This window comes from Gastrolobium bilobum, unplaced genomic scaffold (assembly GCF_033153095.1).
Source record: "Gastrolobium bilobum isolate Gb01-03AN ecotype WA unplaced genomic scaffold, APGP_CSIRO_Gbil_v1 utg5629, whole genome shotgun sequence".
NCBI classification, from domain to species: domain Eukaryota; kingdom Viridiplantae; phylum Streptophyta; class Magnoliopsida; order Fabales; family Fabaceae; genus Gastrolobium; species Gastrolobium bilobum.
The window spans coordinates 262805-275382 of record NW_026897402.1 but is presented as its reverse complement, the minus strand read 5'-3'; the positions used below and the strand labels follow the sequence as shown (position 1 = coordinate 275382).

General features: G+C 33.6%; 1 protein-coding gene across 1 annotated transcript; it reads right to left on the bottom strand.

Moving 5' to 3' along the window:
* Positions 1-10409: 10409 nt before the first annotated feature.
* LOC133306638 (uncharacterized) lies at positions 10410-11312 on the bottom strand. Its single transcript, XM_061506958.1, has 2 exons — positions 10647-11312; positions 10410-10475 (listed from the first exon to the last, which is right to left on the bottom strand). The coding sequence occupies exons 1-2, from the start codon at positions 11310-11312 to the stop codon at positions 10410-10412; spliced, it is 732 nt and encodes a 243-aa protein (XP_061362942.1).
* Positions 11313-12578: the final 1266 nt, after the last annotated feature.

The following is a 12578-nucleotide window of genomic DNA, read 5'->3' as shown; positions in this document are numbered from 1 at the left end:
AATACTGATTCTCGTTCATCAACTTTATTCCTATAGGAATCAAGTCCTTGGGAAAAGCACCGTTCTACTAACATTTTGCAAAAATTTCTCTTGTTCAAACTACATCTGGAAAGTTTTGCCATACTAGAGTAGTCAAACACGTCACCTGACTTGACACATTCAGTCCCGTCAACAATATCGACGCGACTTGGTTCCATGTCAGCAAAGTGGAGGAGCTGCAGGCCACGTGTCATGATCTGGTTGAGTCTTGTCACACAAATTAATGGCACCACTCGCGTCAAATAAATTGACGCCATGTAATCGTGTCACACAAAGTGACGGCATCACCACCGTCCACTAAACAAATGACACGTGCCAATCGTGTCAAATATATTAATGGCTCTCTACCCTTATACTCACAACGACAGCTTCTCCCTTTGTATTTTCGTTTTTGCACACTCTCTCTCTAAAAATTTCTCCCTCTTTCTCTAAAAGGTTGCCTCTCTTCTTTTCTCTGCTTTTGCCTCCCGTTAGTGCAGCTGCCCAGGTACACTAATAGTGTTTAATTTATTTTGTATTTATTTTAATGTCTTTTAAATTTAGTTATTTAATTTAATTTAGTTATTAGTTATTATATTATTTGATAGGAATAAAAATCCTATTGTAGAATATAATAAAAATCCTAAGTTAAATTTTCTTTTAATAAATTCCTAATGTACAATGTATTTTTAATTAAATAGTAATTATACCCAAAGATATAAATCATATTATAAAGTAGTAATTAAATTAGTAAATAGTAATAATTATAATTAGTACATAATTAATGTTTTAATTAAATATTAAATATAAATTAGGGTGCTATAGTATAAAAACGTATTTAGTTAGGTAATTAATTAGTAATGCAATAGTTAAATAATAATTTTAATTAATGTTTTGAGTAAATAAAAATTATAATAAAGAAAGCCTAGGTGTAGATGCTCACATGCAGAGTATGTGGAGGGCAGTCACACCTATACTTGCTTTCCACACAATCGAGACGCACCCGCCTGATCGCTGCATGCGACAATTTGGCATGCAACAACACATCCCTAGACCTTCTGGACAGCTGCGTGGTGCGCATGATCTTACTCTACGTGGTAAGATGACTGAGAATTGGGAGGTAAAGATGGACCCGCACATTCAGTTGTGGAATACCAAGCATCTGTGCATTGAGACTACAGATCCCGGGGAGGGGACTATGTCCCCGAATTCCGAGTACATGATGTGGTTCTTTACTCACACTAGATGGTTCATTACTCAGCAGGTCGCGAAGATTGGCCGTGTTGTACGTACTGATCTTTATTTTGTCACACAACTATGTATACACATTACCATAGGTTTTTTTTATGATATGTTTAAGTTGTATTTTATGCTGCAGATTGATAGGGTAGAGGCAATATAGGGGATGCGTACTCCGCAGTTTGATGCTCATTGCGACAGTGACTAGGTTAAAGAGGTTTGTGACCAGTTACTATGATCTGTTAGAGAGTTTGGATGGGTCACCGAGCCGAGTCCCCCTGCACTTATAGGAGTCTTAGCAGATGTCCCAGATCCTGCGTTAGAGGTACTGCCACATCCAGCGGAGGGACATGGACTGGGTTGATGACGACCGCGCATTGATCAACAGCCACTTGATCTACCTGCTATTGGTCCACACAGTGGAGGAATGTATAGACCACCCATGCGGCCTACTATGACATTCACTCCTATTCAGTGGTTCCCTACACAGATGCTGCAGCAAGCGTCTCCCTATATGCTTATACATGATACTCCATATATTCCTGCCCAGATTCCTGTATAGGTTCACCCAGATGTCCTTGTGCAGTTGCCTCCCCAGATGCCTATACACACACAACCAGAGATGTCCTATAGTGTGCGTCACAAGTGCCTCCACACACAGAGACACAATACCTTTCTTCCTATCAGTGGATGAGATCACTGTTTGACCAAGGAACGACTTCACAAAGTCTGCAACTCCCACTGTTTAGTTCATACCAGTCTGCATATGGATTTTCTGCATTCGCTACATATCAAGATGGATAGTCGAGTAGTGTTGTGCAAGCAATAACACTACTCGTCGTAGTGGGTACATTCTAGGCGAGTCATCCCAATCCACTCATGATCAGCCCTAGTCAGCGCATGTTTCACAGGATGGTGGAGGTGACCACAGCGATGACTTTCTACGGACAACTACGGAGGAATTCGAGGTGAAACACGATCGTGATGCACAGCGAGGAGCTGGTGTAATCCGTAGGAACCCTGAGCGTAATGCACGTTCGCGACCCTAGCCTACATATACCCCGCATCGTAGCTTTTGCGTCTATCGATTATTGTATTTATGGATTACTGTATCTATGGATTGTTGTATTTATGTTCTCTTGATATTGTTGACTACTATATTTAATCATGACTGTTACAGACTATTTGTCAAGGCGACTTGTATGGACTGTTTGTTATGTCGTCATTAGGGAGACTTGTATAGATTGTTTATTAGGTATTTGGAGTGGACTTTTCTTGATATCAGGTACACTAATAGATGGTGGGATATTTTCCTTGGATTGTCCTATTTTCAGTTGTTATGTTGTCCAATTTTTGACTGTTATATTGTCCAAGTTTGGATAGTCAACATATAGTAAACAAAAATACATAGGATATTATATTAAAATACGCAATACATTATAGATATGTTAATTTTAAACACGCCTAGTAGGACATGAACGATTGTTATGTCCAAACAGTTTATATATACTACATCTAGTACGACTAGAGCTAGGTTGGTCCTCGACCTTATCCATTTCATTATAAATGCGTGTAGATTTAGGGCGACCCTGTCCACGCAACTTTGAGACATCTGGGATAATCTTAGGTCCATGAACTATCGGTATTCCTTCTTCACCACTGATCGGTTCAAATGGCGAAGAGTAAACGTGCATAATATTGTACACTGAAAATACGGGATCCATGTATTGTTCAGCATCATGGGATACCATTGCATAAGCTGCAAATACATGGCTATATGGAATTTCGAAGGCTTGAAACCTGCCACATTGGCATTTCCTCACTCAGGTGAACTCGGAATGTATCGCCTTGTTCGTCAACTTCAAACGTGGTACGCACCATATTATACTCCCAAACACGCATCGATGTAGCCCTTACTGAAATTTTTGTCATGGCCTCACTAATCACACTCAAAAAGTGCTTTATGTTCCCCGCTTCTTTCTGGGATTTAGTCCCTATATTAAAAAAGTAACGAGCAAGTCTGCTATATGTTCACTGATTCAGACAAATTAGTTGTCATATGACCATATCTTCATCCATCCACATCATAACTCTGAGTCTATTTCTCTTTCGGAATGCCCTCAATCCATGCAGCCACTTAAGGATTAATGCTGCTGAACTCAGTATACAAAGCATCAAAGTGGATTTTGTTTGGAATATATCTTGCAAACCATACACAACATTAGCAAAAAAGAAGTGGATATTAGTCTCCTGACATAACAAAGGCAAACAAAATGCAATTGGCAGCTATTTCAATATATTACCTAGCTTTTTTAGATAATCCTTCATGTACTGGTCCTTGAACTGTGTATTAAAATTGCTCTCAACATGACAAAGGCAAAACATATGGTATGCTTTAAGAGGTTGCCAACTAATGACCTCATTGGATATCGCTGATATAATTCTTTTGTGTCGATCCAAAATAAGACATATACCAGTCTTATTAGTAACGTACAGTCGGATATATGCCAAAAAAATACTCCCAAGCTTCCTTGTTTTCACTTTCAACAATTGCAAAAGCAATTGGCAGCACCTCATTATTCCATCTTTGGCTGTGGTGATCAATAATATTCCTTTATATTTATCGTACAAATGCATACTGCTTGTTAGGCTGAGAGTTGCTTTGGGATATTTCAGGAGCAAAAGCATGCATAAATTTAATACGAGAAGCAATCAAGCAAATGAAGAGCAACTCTACGCAAGATGTACAAGCGCATGCGTCAAGCAATATAGGGTTTTCAAATAGCCCCAGATTATCGTTATCAAGGAACAAATGTAAAAATTGCATTAAAAATGAAACAGTTTAAAAATAAAACAAAATAAAGAGCAATAAGAACAAATGTTCTAGGTTGGAATTCTCCGAAGAGCACTTTATACTAGCTAGTTAAACACAGTTAACCAATCTAAGTAGCTGAATGTTGGGAGTCATTCTTAGCCTTCATTGAACAATAATAACATTAAAATCTCATTAAACAATAAAGATCATTAAGTTGATAGCAATGATGCAAAGGTTACCAGAAATCACTTAGAGCAATTATATTTTTCTTGGATTTTAGTTTTCAGAATATCAACAACCTTAAGAAAGGTAAACAAAAGGTAAGAAAGTAGGTTTCCAGGTTCGAAATTTTCACCCTTTGGTTGAACGTGCAATGTAACACGCTTTCCAAATTGAACTATGCTCTTGTCTCCATTATGGTTTATCCAATATAACCTGGAGCAAAGGCCTTTTGTTCCAAATTACTCTTGAAGTTTATTGAATTTAAACTCAAAGAGATCATGTTTTCCTTTTCAGAATAGCTTGGCTGAAGGGATCGCTAGCAAAAATGATTTACACATGACAGTGCTCCCTTTTTTGGATATTCCTCTGACTCAGAGTAAAATATCCTAAGACTTTTAATATCGCTCCACACTACTTTGTGAGGGTTTCATCGACCAAGTGGGCCTGGGATGAGTTTACAAACCAAAGGGCATTGCGAAATCAAAACATTAAAACAAGGAACATCTCATAATTCATTAAGGAAAAAATGGTTTCATTACAAATTTATCCTAAGACAAAGAGGGTTACTTCTACCTCACCTTTAACCTACTTAAGAGAATTAGCTCATAAAGAGCATAACCGCAACTATAAAAGAAAATGAAAAGAAAAACTTTCAGGAATTCTAAGACGTCAGGTTGAGATGATCTTCCTGGTTTAGCTTTCTTTCCTTTTTATCTGAGGCCCTTGCTTTCAATCTCAGCCGCTCCATGAATCTACGGCCCAGCTTTCCTCAAATCCTTTCCAATCACAGCGCTGCTCCTTGCCAAATCAGCCATATTGCAGTTGTGGTCCCCTCATTCTTTTCATTCCTTTTGCACAAAATCTGCACTGTAAGGATGCAGTCCTATATTCTTTGCTTAAGCTTACATGGAAGCACTCAATTGGTTGCTTTTCCTGCTCGTGTACTGTAGCATGTTTTCCTGTCTCCTTTTGGTGCTGCATTTTTACTTTTCTTCCAAGTTTCTCCTTCATTGAATTGGGCTTTCTTTGGTTGGGCTTCAAGGTTCCTACAGAGGTAGTTCGATCTATTAAATGCATAAAAGGAAGAGTCATATCAAATTGCTCTAGTACTGCCTTAATTCCCATATTACGTATTGCTCCAACCCAAAATAACAATTATCTGCTCCTTGCAGAGAAAATGGAAGAAAAGGGCAGGTTACACATCAATAATTTGGATTTAAGGAGCATCCAAACCATCAATGGTCCTCAATTTTTGAGGATCATCACATACCGTCCACCTGTATAATTGGCTTGGACCATTTGGACGCCTCACGACATTGACTGAAAGTCCAAAAACACGTTGAAAAACCCGAACCCCATTAACAACCTGTCGATTGATGACATATGGTCCATCTTGAATATGATAAACAGATACCGAGGAAAATTTAAGCATGTGCACGGACTTTCTTGGTAAGAACGCATATGACTGGTCCCGATCACCGTAAATCTTGGCGATTGCTTTCTGTTTTTCCTTCCACGCCTTCCTGTAAGAAACGTTAAAACCAAAGAGACCAGTAACCTGTTCTTGTATCATGATCACGGGTACCGAAGGAGATGCCTTGACTATGTCTGCTGCCACAATTGGTACATGTGTACATTAGGAATAATATTTACATTCACTGAGAAACACAAATAATTATGAAAAAAAATAGTTAAAGAATGCACAATACCTATTATGGCCTGAGAAATAAATTCAAAAGAAGTTGTCTACGATCTTGGGAGAGGATTTTGCTCACACAATTATGTTTACTACCTGCATGTTTGCAGTTTCCACACAGGACTCTACTTGTAATTGAAGATATTACCTTATTTGTTGCAGCATCAACTTCTGACGGATCTTCCCATACAGATCCACAACAGACATGCCTCGGACAATATACATTGCTCTTTTTTTCCCTTCGAAACTTAAACCGTTTGCACCTATACTTTTACTACCCTTCTAGTATATGAATGCACGAAATTGATCCATTGCAATAATGTTTTTATGCAAATAAAATACAAATTAATTCCTGGTATTATGACTTAAAATAGACATGTGATTAATATAACATGATAAGATCCACAGGGTGACTCTGAACTATATAAATCACAAATTGTAACTGATAAAATGTGAACCCAAAATAAGAAAATAATGACTAAAAACACAAAGTAAAAACTAAAAACACATTCACAATACTACACTGAACAATCCAATGAAAATAAGGGGGTATATATATACAAAATGTGGGCTTCGTATGTCTAAAAAAAATTTCACATGTCTATTGCTATTTCGTTACCACGCTTGTCTGTATACCTGCTCTCTTTTTTATTCACAGGCAAAACTATTTTAGATTCCATGGTACTTTGATTTCCTTTTTATTCACAGGCGAAACTATTTCGGATTCTATTCGTACTTTGCTTTCCCTTTTATTCTCTGGCGAACTATTTGCTTTCCACGCAGTATGGTTCTTTTGTTTTTTTTGCGTCGGTGGACTGTGTTCCGTCAATGTACATGACGGCAATAGGTAATGAGTACCGTCACATTTGGAGACGCAATTAGCCACGTGGCGTCAAGTTGTTTGACGCGATTAGTGTCGTCAACTTATGTGACGGGACTCAACCAAATCGTGTCACATGGCTTGCAGCTCCTCCACTTTGCTAACGTAGAACCAAGTCGCGTCAGTATTGTCGACGGGACTGAACGCGTCAAATCAGGTGACGCGTTTGACTGCTCTAGTATGGTAAAACTTTCTAGATGTGCTTTGAACAAGAGAAATTTTTGCAAAATGTTAGTAGTATATGGAGTGCTTTTGCCCATGTCTTTATATATGACTCTATACAATATAGGACTTTATACATCAATAAGGGAGTAATTATATTTCAATACACTATTAGTGTGTTACAAAATATATCAAAAGTCATAGGAAAGCCAAAGGTCATTGACATATTTTACAATAAAAAATACATTAATTTTTATCAAATGACTTTACACTTATTAATTATTAGTAGAGCAGTTGCACTTATTTGCTTTGAGATTAGCGCTTATTATACTAATACTCTTTTGATTTAAGAAATCACACATACTTCCCTTACTTTGTTATTTTTAGGGGTCGTTTGGTACACGAATTTTTTTTCGGATTTTTGGAAAACTGAAAATTTTAAAATTTTAAATTTTCAGATATTATCGTCAACTGAATGTAAAAATCATATTTTTGAAAATTGAGATTTTCGGACAAATAAAAATTTCTCCTGTACCAAACGCCCAAAGAAATCCTGTGTAAGATCCAAACATAAAATAAGGAACGTACCTATAATTAATTCCTTAGAAAAATAAAGTTATTTGAATGGAAGAATACTACATAAAGTAAGATATGTTGGAGTCATTTTCAGATAAAAAGGATATCAATGTAACAAGCGCTAATCTTCGCAAAGCTAATATTATTAGCCAATTTTAAATAGGTCAATGTCATGATGTATTTTGTATAGTTATTATCAATGTTTATTGTTAACTCAATCATAACTTTTCGTATGATGAATTGCTTTTACTTCACTTACTTTTTTTTTCATAAATTTAAATTAAATGAACTTAATTATAATATGATTTACAAACAACTAAACTTACTCGTAACTTAATTATTTTATTCAAATTATTCAAATCTTTAGCGTATAAAATTAACATAGTAACATTGAATAATCAAATGAGTGAAAATTATTTTTTTTACAAATAATTATTAAATGACTTAAGCATTATGACTTGTACTTAATTACTATTTTTATTTTTATGTTAATATGTTAATTTTGACTTGATTGGAGATCTAGATTAGTCGAGATATGTGTAAGCTCACAGGTCAATGGAATGAAAAGTATTTTCACAATAATTAATTCACAATTTTTTGTTGTAACCAGGTATACTTTGGAGATATAAATTTGAAGCGACAAAATAAAATTAGTCCATCAACTATAATTTAGTCATCATAAAAAATAGGCATAAAAAAAAGTTATATAATTTACTACTTAATGAATTTCAACACTTTTTTCTTATGTAAACATTAAACCATCAATACGGGAAACGGAATATGGTATTGTAATAAACCTGTTCCTTATCATCATCCTTCACATAATTTTGTACTTTTCAACCAAAAAGTAATTTTTTATGTTATTATTATTCAAAATAATTAATTTGATATTCAATAGATCAATAAAAAGCACTAAGTTTGGATAAGGAACATCTTTTGTTTTAAAAAAAAGCACGATTTTTTTTGAAGTAAATAGATAAAATACATTTAATTTTTTAATATTGTAACCAACACTCTTAATTTTGGAAAATGTTATCGTATTATGTCTGTTTGGAATACTATTTTTTTTTTATCTTAAATGCATTGATTCTTAAAGAAAATAAGAAATATAGCTATCGAGATTATTCTTAAAATCGGAGAGGATCTATTTGTTAAAAGCAAAAGTTAAGGTAACATATTTATAAAAATTAACCGATTCCATGTCTCGATTTTGGGAGGGAATTAATTTTTGTTTTTGTGATAGAAAGAAACTAATTACTAGTGGCAATAGCCTGTCTCTAACAAATATCACAGAAGAGTTGTCAGTAAGAAGATGCACAAAATACAAACCGAACACTAATAAAATAATAGGGAAAAATATTTGTCATTTTTTTTTTTGATAACAATATTTGTCATTTTAAATGACACAAAGTTATGTCATTTTTAATGAAATTACGTCGTTTTGATGTGTTTTAACATTCTCTCTCCTCCATTTTCTTTTTATTTCTAATTTTATAAATTAAAAAAAATGACAAAACATACCAAAACGACGTAGTTTCATTAAAAATGACACAAAATTATGTTTTAAAATGACAAACCCTAAGGGCCTGTTTGGTGTGACGTATAAGGCATGATAATATAAGCTTATACTATACGTTATGACATTTTCAGTCGTTTGGTGTGACCATCGTATAATATAAGCTTATACAGCATAATCCCTTAATACATCAAAACGATATATAACTTAATCCGACCTAAAGGTGAGGGATAAAGTCTGATAAGAGATTGATGTATTAATATCATTGACCAATATAATTCTCAAAAATTAATATATTATTTTAATATTAATCTATTAAAATAAAAATTAATTTTTCAATATATTAATTTTTAAAATATTGAATATTTTTATTTTTATAAAAATTAATTTATATTTTGGACACACTGATCAATAAATTTTTATAAAAGTTAATATCATATGACATTTTTTGAAGAATTATATAAATTTTTTATTAAAGGCTATTTTTATTAAAAATATTTGTTTTTATCATATATAGTATTATACAGTGCATTACCAAATACTAGATGATATTATCTTATATAATATATTATTTTATACAATACCGTGCCAAACGCTGGATAGTATTAAAATTCAATCAGGTTTTATACAATCAGGCCTTATACTACTATCAGATCTTATTCTATCAGACCTTATCCTATACTATATACCAAACATGCCCGAAAGTAATAATACAAAAATGTAGAAACCAAGGGACAAATTCTTTGGTCTTTAGTGGGTTGGCATTAAAGAATATCCCAACAGATGGATTGATATTAAAGTATCCCAATCAAGAAGATTCTTTCATTATTGGGATGGGATAACTTCATTTTTGCCGGTTATATGGTTATTTGATCTTTTATGCTTTTAAACTAGTTGATTACCCGTGCGATGCACGGAGAAAAAAATAATCGGTTTGTTTGTCCCATAAACGAATTAATAAGAAAATCGGTTTGTTCGTATGACATAAACGTGTAACTTTTAAGGTAGGAACAAAAAAGTGAATATAATAATTTAAACACAGTAAATTCCATGGTTGACAGCAAAATCTCCATTAAAAAAATATAAATGTCATGTTGACAGCAATATAATAAGAAATATGCCCAACCGATACTCACAACAGTTGTAAAATATCGTCCGCCATGCACTATTGGTATTTGCTGCTGTTCGAAATGAATCATAAACAATATATAAACAATATTTGGAAAAGAAAAAATTATTGAAAAGAATTATATAGTTTAGGCAGATGAATAATTCAGAATTACAATTAAAAACCTTTGACTCTGAAAAATGACAAGGGAATAATATACTGATTGTGCCTCGAATACTGAATCTGCATAACAATAAAAAATTAGCAGAAAAATAGGCATAACAACTAAAGGAAATCAACAAAGAAGATTAAAAAAAAAATTATGATAAAAAATTGAGATCTTACCTGATACCAAACAATAATGTTATCTCTTTGTAGAAATAACCAAGTATACTACACTAATATTTGAAATACTTCCTTGTAGACGATGTTAAAGGTAGTATTTGTAACGCAACCATTTTCATCAAGTATCAGCATCTTCAATTCATGTTTGCTCTTTACTCTAGATAGTGCCACATATAATTGCCCATGAGTGAAGACAGACCTAGGAAGATAAATGCCAACATGAGACAGCGACTGTCCTTGACTTTTGTTGATAGTCATCGCAAACGAAACTACCAAGGGGAATTGTCTTCTTTGGAAGTTTACTGGAAATGTATGACCCGATGGGTTGATCGTCATTCTAGGGATTAACACAGTATCTCCTATATTGTTTCCTGTAAGAACAATTTCCTCAACAACATGATTCCCCAACTTTGTAATAAGTAATCTCGTACCGTTGCATGAACCTCTTGATTGATCAATATTTCTCAATAGCATCACCGGTACTTTAACCTTCAAAGTTAATTTATGATCAAGAATCCCCGAACATGAGAATGTATTTAAGATACCAGGGGAGATTTCGTCATCCTCAAGAGATGAATTACCGTCTTGTTTCAAAACCTTATCTGAACTCAATAATGTTCTTTCTTCACCCGGAATCACAGCCATTAGGTGCTCGTTTAACATGGCAACATCGGACAATTTAGGAGTCAGAAGAGCACGTTCTTTAAAGAAAGTAGGATATAATATATTATCCATCAGATTCGGGTAAACAAAATCAACAATATCTGAAAGTGGGTCTTCTGAACCTTTGATCTACAATTCATCTGGAATTGTTATAATAGATTCTCCATCAACATCATCCCCAAGATCACCATCTCCTATTTTAAGCAGCCACTCAGAAAATTCTTTTATTTCCAACAAATTATTTGTGCTACTTCCAGAATTGAGACACATGTTCTTGGTCAAAGATAACAGATGACAATGGGACCATAGATAGGAAGAATTGATGGTTGCATGAACTATATCTTGTCTACTGCCATTTGGAATGACAGGTAATATTTGCCGAAAGTCACCTCCTAGAACGACAACTTTTCCACCAAAGGGCATATCAACACAGCTAAGAACATCTCTAAGTGTTCTATCAAGAGCCTCAAAGCAAAATTTGTGTACCATCGGTGCTTCATCCCAAATGATTAACTTTGTTTTTGACAACAACTCTGCCAAAGTAGAATTTTGTTTTATATTACATGTTGAATCTTCGGTGATCTGTATATTATTCGATTTAAAGATTAAAATTCGATTTTTAAAAGAATTTCTTTTCCCACCATCCATATTTAAATTCAAAATTTTAAACCATTTCAAATTTTGAATTTCAGATCAGACGACCAATTCAAACATAAAAAGTAATTAAAACACTTGATTATCCAATTAAAATTTCGAATTTCAAAATCATATTTATTAATTAATTATTCTTTTATATCTGCCACCACAAATGGTCATTTAATTATTCAATTTAAAAATTAAAATTTGATTTTTAAAAGAAATTCTTTTCCCACCATCCATATTTAAATTCAAAATTTTAAACCATTTCAAATTTGGAATTTCAGATCAGACGACCAATTCCAACATAAAAAACAATTAAAACACCTGATTATCTAATTTATTTTGTCTGTCAGCTCTCTTGATTCTTGATTGTTACGATATTTGAATCAATTATATAACAAAGATAATGTCTTTGTTATATCATTATTGTGTATATATTTTAAAAAAAAATAACCATAACGAAATTGTGAATTGAATGACAATCAGGTCTTCAACAATTGTGAAATTTGTTTTTGTTTCTATTGATCTCCATGAATAGAGATCGTGAATGCATGTCCGTGAAAAGAGTTTTCTTTTTATTGAATTTAAAATTTCGAATTTCAGATTGTGCAAAATAAATACATAATTTCGAAATTTAATTGATAAACCATTTAAAATTTCGAATTTCAGATGAGATGACCAATTCAGACATAAAAAGCA